This window comes from Micropterus dolomieu, linkage group LG06 (assembly GCF_021292245.1).
Source record: "Micropterus dolomieu isolate WLL.071019.BEF.003 ecotype Adirondacks linkage group LG06, ASM2129224v1, whole genome shotgun sequence".
Lineage (NCBI taxonomy): Eukaryota > Metazoa > Chordata > Actinopteri > Centrarchiformes > Centrarchidae > Micropterus > Micropterus dolomieu.
This window is the reverse complement of record NC_060155.1, coordinates 27,133,711-27,154,168: the sequence shown is the minus strand read 5'-3', so window position 1 is coordinate 27,154,168 and position 20,458 is coordinate 27,133,711. Positions and strand designations below refer to the sequence as shown.

The following is a 20,458-nucleotide window of genomic DNA, read 5'->3' as shown; positions in this document are numbered from 1 at the left end:
CCTGCCTCTTTTATGCTGTTTATTTCCGAACTGTTTGTGACAGTTGCTTTAATTAACTGTACATAATAACGTACACCTTTACCACCACAGAGACACAGTACACTTTGTGTTTGCATCCTGGCCTTTGCATTTATGCAAAGTAGCTACGCTGTAATCACAAAACAAAATATCTTTGAAGTCTCAGGAAATATGTATTTTTAACCTTTGTTAGCTTCGATTGGATCTTGTGAAAATGATTTAAACAGAAATTGTATTAGGTTCTAAACACTTTTTTTTTAGCCACACGAGCCATGTGGCTGTGCTAGAGATGGAAATGTCAGTTTGTTTGTCCACCAAATAAACTGACATTAATCTCCTCTGCAGGATGAACTGTATTAACTCTGGTGATCCTTTTGACTTTCGATCTTTTGCCCAAATCGTCCAATTCTTCTGTTTTTGCCCAGATATCTGTAACACTCAGCTGTACTTTACGTTTTGATGCTAAATAGCAAATATTAGCAAGATGGTGAACATGGTTAACGTTATAACTTTGAAACATATCAGTGTTGTCATTGTGAGCATGTTAACGTGCGGACATTAGCATTTCACCGAAAGCATTGCTGCTCCTGAGTGCAGCCTCACAGAGCCACGAGGATGCAGCGGACTCATAGTCTTGTTTTGATTACGACTCCTCATAAAGATGGCTAAATGTGGTCAAGCCCCAATTTGTGCCTCATGTATTAGCATTACATTCAAGTCATGCAATTAAGCATTTGTTAGCATTTGTTTGCTGAAAGATAATCAGTAAAAACACTTGCCGCTTCAAAGGTATTTCAAGATTCCTCAAAGATTCCTTCTGCTGTGCAGTAAAATATATTTTCCATATGTTTTCCAAGTTGTGACTCCAGTAAAAAAAATATAGGGCGGTGATGGACTGAATTATGTCCTTGTAATTTGTAAAAAAAAAAATATATATATATAAACGTGGTATTGTGTCTGAAAATATAAAATAATTGAAAGCATTATAGCTGCACTTGTCAATACATTTTATAATGCATACATTCTAATGCAATAGGGCCTGTTCAGATCCACAGAGTATAATCATGAGACTCTGCAGTCCCCTCCAGCTTTTTGAAAGCCCCTTAGCTTCTTTCAGCTCATTGTTTTGGTTTTACAGTCAACACATTTACTGTTTTAGTTCAGTCTCACCGCTCTCATCGTCCTCAGACGCAGCATCCAGCTGTTTTCTGTGAAAAGAACCGATAAACCCACTGTCCACTGGTGAAAATTGTGGAGCACAGCAGCTAAAAAGCCAGAAAAGGACAGTTGGTGGAGACCGAAACAAAGCCAAAAGGAGAGTAAATATTGGACTTACTGTACATTCACCAGATGACAAAAACATGACTCCAAATGCTGATGTTCTTCATGTCAGCTGGATGTGGAAATAGACAACTGTTGATAACATTTGATAACATGTTTAAAAAAGTCACAAGGTGGTTACATGTCAAACTTGATGTTGAGCTTGTTGTGGAAGCCTGCTTCCAAGTGGTCCAAAAGGTTGATTAATAATGGGCAATATAACCAACACAGCTTCTACATTTTGTTCCATGTCAAACACGCAGACATTGGAATGGAGTGATAATACACGAGAGGGACAAACTGAGGCTGCATTTGGATTTACTTTTGTGTAACAGTCCTCCCTCTTGATTGCTCTTGAAAATTAAGAGCCATTCTGACGCACTGATGTTGTGTTCATGGTTTAAACAACCTTGATGGTAACTGGTCTGATTGACACAAGCAGACATAATGATTAATAACTGATTCAGCTAATCTGGTGCACTAATATAGAGGCGTGACTTTGCCAGAGTTGAGAGGATACTAAGTATGTAGCCTATGCGGGGGTGAGTCGAAGCCCAGGGCCCACTAGGCATTTTTCTTTTGCATTTCACACACAGATGCCTGGGGACACAGCTACATTATTGCCAAAAGTACAACAATAAAAAAGGGTATTAGTAGTGTAGTCCAGGTGTCACTGCAGGCTGGTATCTATCAATCAGTCATATTGCCTAAGTCTTTATTTGTCTATGTGTTTTCTTAACAGCCTTGTGCTGATTATCACCACTGTCAGTACTGGAAACCTTAATCCTGAAGCACCGTTCAAGAAAACGTCACAAAAATGGGACATTTTCCTATTTTTCCTAGTTGACAGCTGTATTCATTTGACATTTTGATATTTAAAAAAAATGATACCAAATGTCAAAAACTGTTTTGATTCTGTTCTGTCAGCCTTTCTTGGTATAAGTCTTTTAGTAAAAGAATGTGTTTGTCCTGTACACACAGTCTCTATCAGACAGATTAGGTATTTGCTTTAATTACATTTTGTCTCTAGAAAGTGCCATTTCGATTCATCCATCAAAGCTTCCACTTCCAGTGAAGAACAGTCAGCCTTTGTGTCCGAAGGAACACACTGCCCTCCAATGGCAACAAGAGAACTGCACCTACTTCCTTTTTCACTTTAAAAGGTAGGTTGGTGAACCTGAACACAGCTTAAAGTTGTGTTTTAAGACAACCTTAAGTTGGAATATGGTGCGTTTTGCTGAAAAAATATTATAGGTCTATTATTTGAGAAAGCAATAGCTGTAATGAATAAATAAATCCTCATTACAGTGGAAATCAGTGACAAAAGCATAATAGAGGTCCTATAAAGTTGCGCTGATCAATATTTTTACATAAACAAATTGTCTCTATGTTACTTGGTCCAGTATTGAGTGAATGATCAGAGTACGTCCACTGAGGTGCTTGTTTTTGCCACTGACAGGCTCAGATTGTTATTACAGGTGACAACATGATGGAAAGGATCTATGCAGAGATAAACCCTTTTTTAAAAGATGCTTTTTGTTTAACTAGAAACAGTCGCTATGTCACCTTTGTCAAAACCACCAGACTCCCTTGATAAAATCAGTAGGTTTTTCTTGCAGAACACAGGAGTTGCTGGTCTGCCGCTGCCTCAGTCGGTTATTGTGAGACTTTGTTGATTCAGTTTGTTTGTGTTATTTTGGTGTTTCAAAGGGTAAAAAAAAACCAAAGACAAACAATAACACACACATACCAATCGAGACAGCGGTACCCCAGAGAGGTAAAATTGCAGTTTTTGTCAAGGGAGTCTGGTGGCTTTGTCGAGAGCAATACGGTAACTGTTTCTGGTTAAACAAAAGGTCAAGTGAACAGAAAAATTACTCCAAATGATTAATGATAATGTTGCTCCATGTCTGTTGGATAAGAAAAAATACTTTGTGTTCCATGACAAGGATAAACCGACCTTTAAAATACTACATACAGCACCTTAAAATAATAATGGGTTGGTCAGGGTAACAGCTCACACTGACTCAGGGTTCTGCACAGCAGAAGGGTTGAGGAAACACGTTAACACGCCCAGGTTTGTGTGTTAACCGAACTGTAGGCAGCATTTAGAGGTCAGCGGTGTGACCAGGGAAACCTAACACACTGCAAACAGTCGCCCTGGTGCCAAAACAGAAACCCAATACAGCAGTGACACATAGGAGCTTCTTCAACCTGCTACAAGCAGCACAGAGGTTACTGCTGTTTCAGCTTGTTTCCTGTTCAGGTTGATGTGCTGCCTTTCTCACTGAACTGTTTTGGTGATAAGTACTCATAGGTGTTGCAGCACTATATTGAATATATTGTTCTTTGTACTTTATATTGTGCCGTTAGTGTCCAAGAGCAGTCAAAATTTGAAATGAATGTACAAAGAATAATATTCCACTTTAGTCCAGTCTCTCCATGTACATCTTAAACCTAGGTGTTCTGGAGCTGGAAGGTCATAAAATTAATATATTTGCTTTACTGAGCAAACACCAGCTGCTGGTAAAGATCATGTGGCATTACTGAAAGCCCTAGCACAGCTACTAATGGACCTCAAGGTGAGATTTCTTTTGTCAGCTGTTCTTATAATGGTCACCAATTAGCTTTGAAACTCAGAAATAACAGCATTTCTTTTTTACTCAGGGTTTAATTACAAAAATAAAATTACATCATGTGTAAAATTATATTTTTTAGCAGTTCGTCACATCACATTAAGAATGTGTGAGGGCATCAATCTCAGCTACAGTACTTTCTGCATCTGATTTTTAAAAAATAATTACATTTTAAATGACAAATATGGTATGAGCAGCTAGCGTATTTTCCTCTCCAGTGCGGTGGGCGGTCGGCTGGACACCTTCTCGGGCAGTACCAGCCTCAGCTTCCTCCTTGGGGAGGATCCTCCTTCCTCTGACAGATACTCCTGCTGCAGCAGTGCAGCGGCTGCTTCACCTGTAGAGGAGACACTCTGTGTAGACATACTGGGCGCAGAGACACCTGATACAGTCACATCTGCTGCCTGCATGCTGCCTCCTGCTGCGAGCAATTCAGTTAGAGCCACACCGCCAGCTGACACATTGACTGTTGTCCCAGCAGGTACATGCCCCATCTCTGTTTGACTGTTATTGTTTGGAAGGTTATCCGCAGTGGTCATTGGTCCAGGAGCTTGAGGGGTCACCCCAAACAAACCATCCCCACTTGAAGGTCCTTGAGTTGGGAGAGTTAGGCTCTCGTTGGTCTGGGGTGCTTGAGATTCAGAGAGCAGCTGGAGTACGTCCCCAGTCTGCAGACCTGTTTCCTGGGCTGGATCAAACTTTGTTACAAGAGAAGAACTGCCAGGAGGCGGCTGACTCTGCAAGAGGGACTGCACAGGTGGGACAGTTGGGTTTGCTGCTAACATCGAGGCTAATCCTGCAAGCTGGGAAGTGTGAAGAGGAGAGGTATGTGTTGCACTTGCTTGTAAAGGGTTAGCATGTACAGCGTTAGCTAGAAGTGAGGTGGCTGGAGACGCGAGGCCTACCCCAGCTTGCCTGCTGAAGCTGTCTGGGGCACCACTTGGAGCCATGTTGGGCCCACTGATTGCAATTCTGGGAGCAACAGAATTAGCTGGATAGCCGGCGAACAGGGGATTAGATCCTTGGGCTGCAGCGCTGAGCAATAAATTCCCCCCCTGAAGAGAGAGGCTGCTGCCAGTCAGTTGTGAGCCCACTGAACCAAGCAGGGAGCGGTTGGTAGTGTGATTCCTGTCTGTGGTATAGAGGGATAAGGGATGCTGTGAGGAAAGATGAGCACTCCCCAGAACCAATCCAGCTCCCTGATACTGAATACTACCACCCTGCAAGATTTGTCCCTGTTCAGCGGCAATAGCAGAGGCAGATTGGTCAGCAGTATTGGTGGTATTGCCAGTTTGGGAGTTCTCTGAGTTTGTATTCTGGCCCTGGTCACCTTCTGTACTTCCCTGGCTGAGTTGCCCACTTTTGGAAGTTGTTTTTTTCTGCTTAGGGGACATTTTGCTTTTCTGTCCTCCTCCTCGGTCTTCTTCTTCCTTCTCATCCTCACCATCCTCGGTCAATCTTTTAGCGGTGGATTTCTTCATTTTCTCGCTGCTACCTTTTGTTTTCTTACCAGACTTCTCTTTCCCTTCCTTCTCTTCTCTTTCTTTTCCATCCTGCCTTTTATCTTTACCCTTCTTTGAGTTGCTTTTCTCTGAGTGGCCCTGCTCGGTTTTCTTCTTGGGATGGATTTTGCGTTTTCCTAGCGGGTTCAAGTTTAGTTTAACCTTCAGTAAGCGGCTTGACTGTGCTTTGTGTCTTCTTACTCTTCCTCTCTCCTTGTCTCTGTCGGTTCCCTCTTCCTCCTTGTGCTTCCCTCTTCCTCCCTCCTCACCTTGACTTTTGACTTGCTCTAGTGTCCTCGGGCTCGCCAGATCAAACGTTACGTTCCTTGTTTCTCTTCTCCGCTCTGCGTTCGTGAGTATGTCTAACTGATTGCGGTTAACATTCCTACCCCGGTCAATCTGTCTGTACTGAGAAGGGAAGCCATCGAACCGAGCAGAGTCTCCCATGTTGGTGTGAATCCTCACTTGTGTCATGTTCTGCTCTGGTGGTCTGTATGTCCTGTGGCAGCTCTCGCAGTGGAAAGTTTCATGTCCTCTGCTCTTACCTTCCATGTCTGTCCTCTCTCCCATCTTTCTGTTTGTCTCTGGTCTCTGCCTGAAGGTTTCTTTCCATGGATGAGAAGAAGCGTCGGTGTTGCTACGAGAAAGAAGCTCGTTGGGAATGTCTCTGCTCAACTTTCTCTGCTGAGTGCCAAGCCTCCACCTTTCTTCCTCTGCCATCATCCTCATTCTCTTCTTCTCTATTTCCTGCTCTGCTTCCATCCCTCCATTTATCCTCATGTTCCCTCTTATCGAGTTCAGCCCCATCCCTTTTTGTCTTTCCGTGCCACAGTCTGGGCACCTGAAATGGCTAAGGTTTTCAACAGCTCTGGAACTAAACGGGCCGCCATGACTATATGTCCTTGCATCCAACGCCACGGCTTCCCTGTCCCCAGACTGGCTGCTATTTGCCTGCAAGAAGAAGTCTCTCGTTTTTTCCCTAGCATCTAGGTGATTCGCAATTGTGCTGCTTCCCTCTTCCTCCTCCTTTTGTCTTTTACTTTCTCTCAGTTTCTTCCTCCGACACACTTGATAGTAGATAAACACTACCAGCAGGGTCAAGCCTACACCACCTGCAGCACAGCAGGACAGGTAAGATTTAAGACAGTGACGACTTTGCTGGTTATTCACAATCATCTTCACAAGTTTACATAAGGGTGTTTTGTGTAGTGTTTTTACAAAACAAATAAATTGATTAATTTATTTGTTTCAATGCCCTTATTTCAACCTGCTGGCTCACCATGGAATTGTTTTTTATTGGTTCAATGTGAAACAAGCAGTAACAACAAGACAAAACAGAAACTGTGATACAGTAACAGAGGTTACGAGCTGGATTTGTTTAGCTGTGTAGTTGCGTATATTACTGTAAGATATTACTATAATTAGATCATTAACAGTACATATGTATATATCAATGTTGTCAATGTAGTTAATGTCACAATGAAACACATAGATACTAATTAAGAGGTAAGACACGAGAGTCACAATCAGCTTTGTGTATTATTTTAAGTATCATTGGTATCAGTTTATCCTCAATGTGCAGTTGAAATTGTATTTCAAGGTATTTTAGCCTAGTGGTTCTCAAAAAGGGGTCTGGGGACCCCCAGGGGTCCTTGAGGGGGTTCCAGGGGGTCCCCAGGAAAAAGGAGAATAATTTCTTTTTATTATAATTCCATCTGTAAGTAACACAATGACAGAATTTATGACGAGTTGTTCATTAAGATTCATACATTTTCTGTAATTAAACATCCAAAAGCAAAAATCCTATGAGATGGGGGACTCTGGGATAAAATCGTATCAAATGGGGGTCTAATTCGTGTCAGTTTAGGGGTCCTTGATGTGAAAAAGTTTGAGAACCACTGTTTTAGCCAACTCAGGACTGCAACAGTGTGTTTTGTATGTAAGAGACTGCAGAGCTGTGCAGTTATAAAAAAATGTCTTCAGAAAAAAACATGCTTAAAATGCTATATATTCTCTTTTTCCTTTTTTCTGAATAATTATTAATAATAATGACATCATGGCACAGATAAACTCAACAGATCAAATCAAACTTCTGTCATTGTGTTGTGCATCATTCTCACCAATAAAGCAGATGACTGCAGTGATGGCCACATCTCGAACATACAGTTGAGGAGTCATGCTGCTTCTCGTCTCTGTCTGCACTGTGATGTTCTGATTGGACGGGACACAGTTGACGCACACCATCCTATGGCCATTATAGAGAGTCTGAGACGGAAGGGGGGTCAACAACAAAAAGTATGTCAGCGTCTGTGTTCCTGTGTTGGTTTTGGAGTTTTACGACTGCTAGTGGAGGTAAATTTGTGTTGCAGCCTGAAGTTTAACACCATGGCTGGTTGATTTGCTCAGGCCCGTGCAATGTTTTTTGTAATTAATCAAACTACCACAAAGTAATTCCCACACAAACACCGTTGTGCCTTTCAGGCCCCTGAGGTGTCTGGTGCCCCAGGTCCACGTTGCCTGGTTGAGTCCAGTCTTGGTTTACATTTCATGTCTGACCTGAGAAACCCTTGTCAGTTGTGTCAGTTAAGGAACTACTGCTGTTTCAGACACGTCACATTTTTCTATTAGGTAGAAGATTTAAACATTTTTGTTTTTTCCTCCCATATTTTTAGTCTTGCGCAAAATCAAAAATTATTCCCTCAATTCAAGTTGTATGATCCCCAGCATCACCTAAATATCTTCTCCCTCCGACCTGCGAGCTTGTGACGAGACTGATATGATATTTGTACATAAAGACGAGTCGAAGAGGATGACGTGGAAATTTTATGTTTTCTCCGCTGTTTACTTTCCAAGCAAGAGACGTCATTACTTTGGGTCGTAAATCTATTCCATTACAGATGAATAAGGTCATTAAGGTGGGACGATACCTTAACAGTCAGGGAAATCTTATCAAGAAGCAATTTGTTTTGGCAAATATTTACTCCCCAAACATTTTTTCCAAAACCTATTTCTCACTATGAGCACTCTTCCTGATTGCAGGTGACTTTAGTTGTACTTTGGATCCGGTGAGGGAGAACAGCTCGGGAGTTCAGTCTCCTCCTCAAAGTAGGGGAATAATACTCCACCTCATGAAAGAAATGATCCAGATAGATACTAATAAAGCTTTTATGCACACAACTCAATGACAATGATTTAATCAACATGCAAGCTATGTGTTTTCAGCAATAGCAGAGTCCATAGCATTGCAACAATTTCCTGGACCGGACCTAACAAAATCTTTGTAAAAACCCAACAAACTAACAAACAAATGATGAATTCGCTGAGCTAAGATGAAAATAAAATGCACATTTCACACTGGAATCTAAAAATATATGCAGTTTATTCTGAGAAAAAAAGAAAAGTCCGCCATTTTTTAACAGAAAGAAACTTGACAGTCATGTGATGTGGAAGCAGGCCAATAGAAAACAATAATCCAAAAACGTGGGCATCTCACAATTTTAGATCGTTTTAGAGCCTTTATTGTGAGACTAATATTTTTTGTGGCTGTGGACCAAAGTAGCTATTCCACATGTTGATGTAAGTCTGGGTTGACCAGTCACTATAGCTGTCCCCCCTTATCAAAAATATAAATGGTAACGGTAACGGACTATTTGAGGAGGACATATTCTCCAAGATATATGACCTTCTGGTAGGTGAGTCATCCGTAATGAGGCCAGAGGCATGGCAACATCTAAAATGACTGCAGTATAAATGGCTCATGCTAATGTATAAAAGCTCAGTAAATACAATAGTGCTATACCTGATATGTTTAAAGTGTTAAAAGGAAACAAGTACACCTTTCCAGTCTTTGACAGTGTAATCAAATATCAAATAAAGGTCTGGGAAGCAGTATGAATGATCCATTCACATCTCTCTGGACCCAAAGATTTTCTTATATCCAGCTAATCATAACATTAGGAGACAAAAAACAAGTATGGTTAAATAGATTCTTAAATTATCTACAACTCTGCTCTTTAAAAAAAATACCTTTTTTTTGAGGTGGGGTTGAATTTGTTTACGGGAGGAGGATGTCGAGGTTAAATCTTTGGTTGTTGTACCGGAGATTTTGTCCAGGGAGTCCTGTCATCTTGTGCGTACGTGTACATATATGTGTGTTAAGTTGATTTTTAAATCAATAGACCAAAAGATAGACCAATAGAGAAGCAAATATACCCACAGGTGATTAACATTCGCCACAATAAACCCAATAAACCTAAAGAAAGCACTAAACTTGTGGAACCATTTATTCTTCGATGTCACAGATTTGCTTTGTGCTTTCTGTCTGGCTTTAGTTTCTGAACATCCATCCACGTCTTCCTAAACAAATAAATACATGATTATGGTGCAAGATCATTTAAAAACGCCATTACATAGTGCTTACCTGCTGGACAGAACTCAAAGGTCCACCCCAGCTGATGACATGGTACACTCCACTCATATATGAATCCATAAGAATGATATGTAGCTCTGTGGTTGGAGCTTCGAGTTTAAGTCCACCATCGTTCTCTGGTTGCTCCAGGTACTGTAGATGTGTGTGTCTAGCTTAAGTTACCTGGCCCTCTCTGGAGCATGCTCAGTAGAGCCGGCTGTCACCTGAGAGGCACAGATGTCATGTCCGACAGAAATGAGCCTTTAACTTCAGGCTTTCACCTTAATTCCTTTTTCCTAAATGTCAATATTATTTAACAAAACATAACTCCCCCCTCCCAAAAAAAATTATGAATCTGTTTTATTTTCATTCAGAGTTTACAGTTGATGCATTCTTTTTGTCATTTATTTTGCTTTCTTTAGATTCCTGAGCACAGATCACAATTGAGGATTTTGGTCTGACCTCTATGATCTCTAGTGAGTAAATGAGGATAATATTAGAATTACTTGCTCAAAGGCATGATCGTATTTGTAATTGCTAATCATCTGCAACATTAACAGTGAGTGTAAAACATGCAATATTACAATTTAATTCAGGAATATCATTTCATTTAATTAATGACCAAACTCTCACTCCTCAACTCGTGTGCTTTTATTTGTCACTTTCACACAGCCTGAAAAGTATTTTGGCACCTTTGTGATTAATTAGACGCGCCGTACAGCAGGAAATCATGCAGGGTCTATTATTTAATCATTACAGTGCATTACATATTCACAGCCCGCTCAACCTACTTTAAGCACCAACCCACAGCTTAACTTAGGGAGACTCAAGGAGCTGCTATGACAAACATTGCAAAGGTCATGTAACCGACAAAGGCATCAAAAATACTTTGCTGTTGTAGCCTAGCCTAGCATGTAAAAAGCCAAGTAATCAGGCCAAGCGTAATCAGTGAGAACACAACAGTTTCTGTTATTTACACATTATTCCTTGTTAGTAAGATTTAGTAAAAACAAAATACAGTTGTAGTCAAAGTCAATGCCTCTTGTGTAATCTTCATTAATTATTAACAATATGGTTTAAGTTTACCAAGTTTTCATAAACTTGTTTGCTTTCTGTAGCTGCTCCTCAAAAGTCTCCCCTTTATGAATATCCCCAACCCTACTTGGCAACCTTTGGCCTGTGATATGACCAAGTCATCACATGGTCAGGACCATCTTCCCAGCAGCCCCGGGAGACTCAATGATGTCATGGTGCGCCTGGGCCACCTTGTCGAGAGGATGCTGGGTACCAACGGCTGGATGCAGCCAACCAGCTTCCATCCCTGCATAGAGCAACGCTGCACACTCCTTCTTCTCCTCCTGAAAGAGGAGGAGGGAGGGAAGAGATGTACACATTTATTACATACAACATTAATTTGAACAAACTATAAAAATGTATTTTGGATTTGCTTTATTGTTGTTTATGCTATTCTGTGATCATTGTAAGTATTAGCACGGTCTAACTTTAGCCAACTGAGAGTCACGTGAGGTGATCTAATTTTTTTCAATAATATAAAAAATGTTCAATAAATGATCAATGAATGTTTGATTTTTTTCACTCAAATCATACACGAATTAGGATAAAAAAATTTTATTGAGATGTTTATATTGTTGAGGAAAAAAGACTGCAAAAAGCTTTCACTTAATTTACTAATGCATATTTGTTAACAAAGATTTCATCATAATTGTTTTGAAGGTTCTACCTCATATTTGTGAAGTGATCCACTGTTTGGCCTCAAGATTTGACCATAAAGAAGTGTTTAAACCACAATTAACCACCGGGTTTCTACAACTTTCTCTCAGGAGCAGAAATCAGCCTTTAAATTCGAAAGAAATAACGATTTGATACTTATCGTGATAATTATCGATATCGAAAGATATGAAACTTTTTATCGTGATAACATTCTTGCCATATCGTCCAGCCCTATCTCAGCTGCATACAGATATATCGTTCACACATGTGCTGCATCATCATCCAAAGTGTGTGTAGGCTTTGAAACCCAGAAAAAAGTGTATGTGTTAGGGCTAAACAATTACTTGTTTGTGAATCGGAATTGCAATTTGAAACGCAATTAGTTGATCGTGAAGACGGCGATTAAAAATTTAGGTTAATTATACATCTGACCGGTTTTAAACAGTCATGCAGTTACATATTAATACCGTTGTCATACTTGTTTGACAGGCTCGCCAATCACAATCAGCCCCTGTTATGGTCCTACTCACCAATCCGAGCGAGCACAGGGCGTGTACAGTTTACAACCAACGACAAAGTGTTTCAGCAGCAGAGCGTTAGCCTACGACACACTGTTGACATGTTGTTCATTTGTCCTTTCTTGGGCTTCTACACCGATAACAGCTCTCTCTGAGACAGTTTTGTTCCGCTCTCTGCACGATTTCATATCTCACATGGAGCATTTCAGAATAAGAGCATTTTGCCTGCCTGATTTTGCTAACTTGTTTACATTTTGTTGATTTGTTCAGTTGTCCAAAATTTTTGTGCTTCTACCACAGTTAACAAGGCTACGTAGTTAAAGTGTTTCTGTTTTGTCTGTTTTAACTGCGTTTATTGTTGATATACGATTGGGAGTCTGCACAGGTTGTTTTATTTTGAAAATCGTGTCACATCACAGTTTTGAAGGTGTCTCATGTTGTAATGCTCCATGACTGTTTTATCTAATACACAGTAAATACTGAACTTTAGCTAAACTTAAAAAAAATAAAATAAAAGCGAATCGCAATATCTGGCAGAAAAATCGTAATTAGATGTTTTTCCCAAATTGTTCTGCAGCCCTAGTATGTGAACATGTCACTGTTTTGTACCGGCGTAGCAAAGAAAAGAGCCACTCCCATGATGCTGCTCTCTTTAGCCATGGTGTCTCTGGGGTTGATCTCTATGGGGCCTCTGGAGCCGACAATCTAAAAAGAAAGAGAAAGAAGGATGTATGAGGAGTATATAGAAATGGACTACTGTAACTACTAACTAACTACTGTATAAAACTATGAGCTAACAATGCAAGAGACAAAGTGCTCTACTATTACTCCAGAAGGTACTACAGCCCATCTGTGATGCTGGGATGTGCTATAGAGCTTTAGCAAACTTCACAAAACAAAGGCTAAGTCAATATTTTACTTTGTGTCGTGTATGAAATCTGTGATGCAGTTTATATTGTACCTATCTAAATGGAATTGAACATGTTCCTTACACTCCTGTGTATTATTTTAATTCTCATTCACTGTTACCTGTCAACCAATCACGGCAGACCTGAAGAGTAATTCATTAAACATGATGTCATTAATAGCAACGGGGTCAATCCTGCCCTCGCGTAGAGTGCTCTCAGTTCCTTAGGAAAGGTGTCACTCAGCAGCTTTGTGAATAACTCTCAGGAGGAAACTAGTAATTGGAAACTTTTAGGAGTCTGTTAGGGGTAAAATAAGATCCTTTGTGAGTACGCCCCCTGGACTGTACTCCTACTGACCGCAACACGTCCTCCATAGGCTAACATCTGGAGGTCTTTACTGAGGTTGACATTTGACAGCATCTCCACTATCACATCTATGCCTCTGCCCTCTGTGGCTTCCTGGAACAGACAAACATACAGTATACACACACATTAACAGTCCATATCCTGAGACAACTTAAACATAAACCTTTTCTATAGAAATACAAAACAAGGAATAAAGGTTATTTAATGTGTGGGGTGTGTGTGTGTGCATACCATGATTTTGTCTGTGTAGCTCTCTTCTCTGTGGTTGAAGGCCAGGTGAGCTCCGTTATTGAGAGCCAGCTTCATTCCCTCTGGTGTCCCTGCTGTCCCCAGCACCTTGAGGCCCAGAGCGCGAGACAGCTGGCACGCTGCAACACCAACCTAAGCACACACGGTGCAAAATTAACTTTTCTGTCCACCAGCCAAATGAGTAGTGAATGTTCAAAGTGTACCACCCACTCAATAGATTACCATTTGGTTTTTTTTGGCTGGGGAGTTAAGTAACTCTAACAGTCATTTGCATATTTTTCCAGCATTTGGCTGGTGCTAATTTTTTGCCCTGCATACACACACACACACACACACACACACACACGCAATATAATTAGAAAAAAAGAAATAAAGACAAAAAATGCGCACCCCTCCACTGGCTCCATGGATGAGGACCGTCTCTCCTGCCTTGGCATGAGCTCTGCAACCCACATCAGTTAAAGCACACGTTAGTCACAGTCGTCTATGATTAAATGGCTTGCTTAAGGGTCCAGTGTGTAATATTTAGGAGGATCTATTGACAGAAATACAATATAAGATCCATAACTATGTTTTCAGTGGTGTATAAAGACCTTACATAATGAACTGTTATGTTTTTATGACCTTAGAATGAGACATTTCGATCTACATACGTGGAAGTCGCAATGTTGCCGCCATGTTTCTACAGTAGCCAAAATGGACAAACTGCTCTACAGAGCGCATTCTGTCACTACGTTGAATACGTACGAAGAAGAAGGACAAAGACGAAGTAGTAGTCATCTGGTTTGTTAGATTTGGACAAATTGAGGACCACACAAATTATTTAGCACAAAAGCCGACAGAGCGTGTTGGCCACCGTAGCATCTCCTATGCGCTTCAAAAGGGAGAGGTGAGCGGTGAGTGAGTCGTTGGTTGCAATTTGAAATCCTCACCACTAGATGCCACTAAAACTTACACACTGAACCTTTAAAGGGCAAGTATGGTGTTGTTCTATATTTTCCTTACTGTAAACAAATCCCATGAAAAGGTTAAAACCACGCACTGTATATAAAGATGGACCCTGCGTCTCCACTACCTCCCACTGTATTTTTATTTTTTCAACCTTAATTTAAGACCCATTGAGATACAATCTCTTTTTCTGGCCAAGAAAGGCAGCAGGACAGCAAGTCTGACAGTACAAACATAAAACGGGACCATAATTTACTAAATGAACATCATGTTGTGTTGAAGAAGACTTGAAACTAGCATCTGAGACCATAAACTCATTAGAAAAGTGTTTACTGAGGTAATTATTCAGCTGAGAAGTAGCCTCATTTCACCATTATTTTATTTGCAACCAGAAGAGTGGACCCATGCTCGCCGTTCGATAGGTATGCAGGTTTAAGAGACTTCCACGTTCGCATCAGTTTGCTGACCGGAAATTTCCCGCTTGGTCCGTTCCAAGAAGTTCCAGGTAGCTGTAGGAGGTTTTAAGAGCAGCAGCCTGCTGGACCAGGTATGATGACTACTGACCACAAAGCTGAGGAGGCTATTAATGTCATATATACTGCCAATATATCCCAGATATGGGTGCTGCCATCTTGCACAGGGGATGTCATTGAGAGTCAGAGTCCATGCAACAGGGATCGGGGTTGGAGCTGTGGTATCGAGATCCGACTGACTTCATTGCGAGCAGGGCTCAGTTGTCAGTCAAGATGTCACCAGAGCAATAAGAACTACGTAAAATGACAGAGACCATTTTTGGGAAAAATTTATTTGACATGTACTTTGATTCTTTTGTTTGGCCCATGTCTTCTCTGCTAAGACAAGGATTATACTTTCCCTGTCCGCGAGTATGCGAGGGTCCGCATGACGAAAATATCGTCATCAGAGGGGGTACGCGTAGGGTCTGCGCTGCGACTAGCAATACCAGTGCGACAACCGATCTACTGCGCATGTGTGGAACGTGTCCGCCAGCTGACTGCAGAAGGTAGTATAAACAGAATTAATTCTGCATATGTCCGTGTTTGCGTGCGCTCCCCAGTATAATCGAGGCCAATCGAACTATACTGCAGTCAACCACCAGGGGGCGACTGAGATGATTTTGGCTTTATACACCGTCCATGATTGAAACCAACAATACCTTAGTGTGTCTCTAAATGCCTTTCTGACTTCCTCACTCAGCCTCAAGACCTTAGAACAGAAGTCTTTAAAAAGGGTCCATAAATATATAATGTCATTTCATTCTTTTAAAAGGCTCAGTCATTTCAACAGCTGAAATGGTGCATTTGTTGGGGACTGTTTTCAGTAGTGATTTATACACCTTTGATGTTCTGAAGTGGACAGCAGGAGCAATTACAGCAACCAATAACACTTTCAAGTAGGGCTGGACGATATGGCCAGAAATGTTATCACGATAAAAAGTTTCACATCTTTCTATAGCGATAATTATGACGATGAGTATCAAATTGTTATTTCTTTAAGATTTTCACTCCTGAGTGAAAGTTGAAGAAACCTGATGGTTAATTAGGGTTTAAACTCTTCTTTATGATCAACACTTGAGACCAAACGGTGGATCGCTTCACAAATCTGAGACAGAACATTCAAAACAATTGTGATAAAATCTTAACAAATATGCACGAGTAAAAGCTTTTTTCAGTCCTTTTTCCTCAACAAAAGAAACATCTTAATAAAAAAATTAAGTCCTAATTCATGTATGATTCAATTGAATAAAATCAAACATTTATTGAATATTTACTGAACATTTGTTATATTGTTAGTGAAAAAAATTATATTGCGATAATTATTGTTATTGTTTTATTGTCCAGTCCTACTTTCAACATACATATTGGCATCTTCGTACTGGTTTTAAAACTGAACCTATACTTTAATGTACAGTAGCTTAACACTGACAGTGATGAAGGAACACACAGTGTGAAGGTACATTAACGCTTCTGTGAAAACTTTGATTTGTGCTAAATTTTTCATCTGAGCTTTTGAAAAGTTGTTTTTCAGAGCCGGCAGTTCTTAGTTGCCTTTTGTGATCCTGTAAACAGAATTTTGAATGTTAAAGATATAAAGAAAAAATTTGTGCAAACAGAAAAACATGTAGTTGAAGACTCACTCTGAGAATTAGCGAATAAAACATGCGCACACACATTACAGCGAAAGTAAAGGTACACAGTAAGTCTGAAAAGGTGATCTGAAAGAACAGATTCAGACCTGTGACACCTTATCCGCCAGCATGATGGTTCTTAAATAAAGTTAATTAGACCAAAACCTTCTCGCTCCGTTGTCACATAAGGGCACATTGTCAGGACCTGTTGGCGTCAGTTTGTAACGCACAGGGAAGCCTCTTAGCATCATAGTTCAACTCACTGGGGGAAGCCCTGTTGAGTCATTTATGAACGCTAAAAGCAGGTCTTGGAATATAACAGAAACGTCGGAGCAAGGAGGTGGTTGGGGTGGACGGGTGGGCCAGAAACAGGACCAGGAGAATGGTGTGAAACAAAAAGTCAACATTGATTATTTTTAGTGGCATGACATAGGTTATACAAGCTATGTAGGTTAGGTAACTTATGTAACCACTTGTTTTATTTTGAAAGTCTGACCAGATCTCCAAAAACAATGCTAAAGGGAACCCAAGGCATTAAAAAGCGACGCTAAGTGTACATATGTGACGAGTTGGGAGTAGGGGGAATGTGTTGACCAAACAGCTGCAGTGGCGTGGTCTTACTTGTGAAGCAGAGCTCTGTAGGCAGTGAAGTAAGGGATCCCTATGGCTGCACCCTGGGCGAAGTCTAAAGCATCGGGCAGTTTGTGTACACAGTCGTCAGCTGCTACAGTGTACTCTGCATAACCTCCAGACTCTGTGGCTGTGGTGAACACACGATCCCCTGCCTAGAAAGCACACACACATAATTATTTACACATGGAAAGGATTTACTGCACTAGCATGACAGCAGCCTCGCAGAGATGCAGATTGTCCTCTCATTAAACAAGTTAACACTGTTGGCCAGTATAGCAGCACAAACCGCAGGACAACCAGTTCTACATGTTCTCCTAGGCTTATTTCTTATAGTTCAGAGGTTTTTCAAGCTACGCGACATGCCTGTATCACGAGATACATTTGTTTAGCATCAGTGGGACTTTGATTTGTCAGAAGTGACGTCATTCAGCTGCATCACCCTCTACAGTATAACAATATATATTTAACGCTAGATTAGATCTGCTGTCATTTAGGAGAAATGATGCTGACTGAGGAAATTTAGGTCTCCAAACTAACTTTTTCACCACCTTCCCAAAACTCACAAGGGGGAGCGCTAACATCGTTCCACAGCAGCTCACTGACGAGGCTACATTTTTTGTTTATCGGCCGCGTAAGTTTGGACAAATGCCGATTAGTCGGTCTATCACTAGTCGGCTCTAGAACATACAATAACAATGTATTTCTATAACATTAGGAGTTAAAGAGTTACATTTACAATTAACACAGGCAGAGGGAAACGTCAATCCAAAATCCAAAATGAATTTTTGCTGTGCTTTAGAAGAAACTGTCCAGGATGCCATTTGGTCGTATAAGCAGAACTAAATGAATCCACAATGTATTCATTTTGTATTACTGTGCATGCCATGCCAGAGTTTTTCACTCCGACCTTTACTGCAGTGACTCCCTCTCCAACAGTTTCCACCACTCCAGCTACGTCTGTGCCTGGTGTGTATGGCAGGGTGGGCTTACGGGCGTACGTTCCAGCCCTGATGTAAGTTTCCACAGGGTTCACTCCACAGGCATGCACACGAATTAACACCTACAGCAGAGACATCATGGAAGTCAGAGCAAACAGTTGGAAAACCATAATGTAATACATTTTAGACAGATACGCATATATGCAAGGTTTGATTTTATTACTGCTCAGGGAAAGAAGTTGTCTCCTGTTATAAATATCACCTTTCTTTTAAACCCCAGGCTGATAATCTTCTGAAGAAGCTGAGACCGAAGCTTTTATTCCACAAACAAGTCCTCTGGTTCTTTATTTTGGGGATCTGTTGTACATCAATGCATCTGTACACTGTTTGTACATGTTAGATACTGCATATCACAGTTGACTGAGATGTGTTTCAAACTGTTAAAACCTCACTCATCATTGTACGCTTTAATCCAGGCTGGTTGGCCATCTCTGACCTTTCATAGACTCAGTCATGTCACGTCATTTAAAAAGTCATTCTTCTGGGTGAACTCACAAGATGTGGTCTTGTTGTCCGTTTTTGGTGTACGGACAGACCTGGAAAGAGAATTTGTCTCTCTGCCAGATTTTAAAGCTCTTAAAAGTTCAACTGTCAGTGAATTGTTTGGTCCTTCATGACAAGTTACTGTACATAGGTATTTTAATTTTGTTTAATTATCAACACGTAAATGTATGCCTTATAGGTTTTCTTGTGGCTGTTGTCCTCTGCAGCCTTGAATGTGCTGCAGTCATGGTCAGGTCTCCCTTGTAAAAGAGATAGCTGATCTCAATGGGTCTTTTCTTTATCTCAAAAAATATATATAAATATAAAAGATTGCAAACTACAACATACTATATGTTCACCCAGTTTAACTGCAATTACTCAATGGCAGCCTATGTATATATATAAATGATAATATCTTACTCTACATATATTACTTTTTCATGGCTTTAATGTCAATTTATTGGGCTGTGCGCCCTAAGAAACTTTAACATTACTAACTGTAACAACAGAGGTGAATCAGCACTGTCTAAATGTGACCCGGCAGTTCTGCACAAACCAAGCTTAGCTGTAACGTTAGGCCTGTGTGTGCACACATAAAGACCTGTGACAGATGTCGGTGCAGTCTGTCTCACCTGTCTGAGTCCAGGCTGCGGGACAGTCACATCTGAGCAGAGTCTGAGGACTGACGGAGCCCCGAACTCACTCACTCTGACGGCTCTCATCAGCCTGCAGGCCGACATTGCTGCACACTGCTGTGGTTTGTGGGGACGACGGGTTCAGGGACTCAACAGACAGGCCTCCCACTCTTTAGAACTTCTGAACCAGAGAGCCACGAAAGTGCAGTGCTGCTGCTGCTGCTGCTGCTATAGACCGGTTATAAGTGCATTAGCGCCATCATCTGGACCGGAGTGTAGGATATATCTAATCCAGTTTAAAGTTATCCAAACAACAGCAGTGTGGTTTATCCAGCCAGGTTTCTCTTCTCGTGCTGCAGAAAACCACGTGGCTCTGTGCAGAAGTGTCAGGATGTGTGAATCGCTGCAGGATCCTTTTAAGAAACTCTCAAAAGACAAATTATTTCAGAAACTCAGAGGGTCAAACTCAAAGCAGGAGGCAATTGTAGTCCCTAGAATGGGATGAGCTCCTACTATAATTTCCTAAAATGCAAGCAGTTCCTTCTTTTGTAAAACGCCGGTGACCCTCAGTTTGCAACAAGTTTTCTTTTATGATACCAGAAGGAAAAAGACGTATTTTTTTTTGTACAGTTGGTATTATTATTGGGAAAAAACTCCAAACCACACTTTGGACACTTTCTCCAAGAACTGCATCAATATAGCACCACAATTAAAAACATGAAGAACAAGAAGCCAATCAAGACTAACTGTGTGTTGGACAAATTTCTTTTGGACAGATGATATATTAATTTTAATCCACGTTACCCTTTTTATTTATTTTACTATGTCCTTCCTTTGATATTATTTAAGTGATATATCTTCTTGTACAGCAACCCCTGATTGTTTTGTGTTTTAATGTCAATAAATGTCTCCGAGCTCAAGCTATAAAGCTTTAATGCATTCAACTACTATTTCTTGTC

General features: G+C 40.7%; 1 protein-coding gene across 2 annotated transcripts; it reads right to left on the bottom strand.

The window, feature by feature from the left end:
* Nucleotides 1-10,520: 10,520 nt before the first annotated feature.
* cryz (crystallin, zeta (quinone reductase)) lies at nt 10,521-19,856 on the bottom strand. 2 transcript variants are annotated; one of them, XM_046052706.1, is made up of 8 exons: nt 19,497-19,850; nt 18,291-18,443; nt 17,372-17,535; nt 14,047-14,098; nt 13,639-13,788; nt 13,399-13,500; nt 12,743-12,838; nt 10,521-11,242 (listed from the first exon to the last, which is right to left on the bottom strand). In XM_046052706.1, the coding sequence occupies exons 1-8, from the start codon at nt 19,602-19,604 to the stop codon at nt 11,081-11,083; spliced, it is 987 nt and encodes a 328-aa protein (XP_045908662.1). In that variant the 5' UTR covers nt 19,605-19,850; the 3' UTR covers nt 10,521-11,080. The 2 variants fall into 2 exon arrangements, with proteins under 2 accessions (XP_045908662.1, XP_045908663.1); XM_046052707.1 differs by lacking the exon at nt 18,291-18,443 and having other exon boundaries at nt 19,497-19,856.
* Between the last annotated feature and the right edge of the window lie 602 nt (nt 19,857-20,458).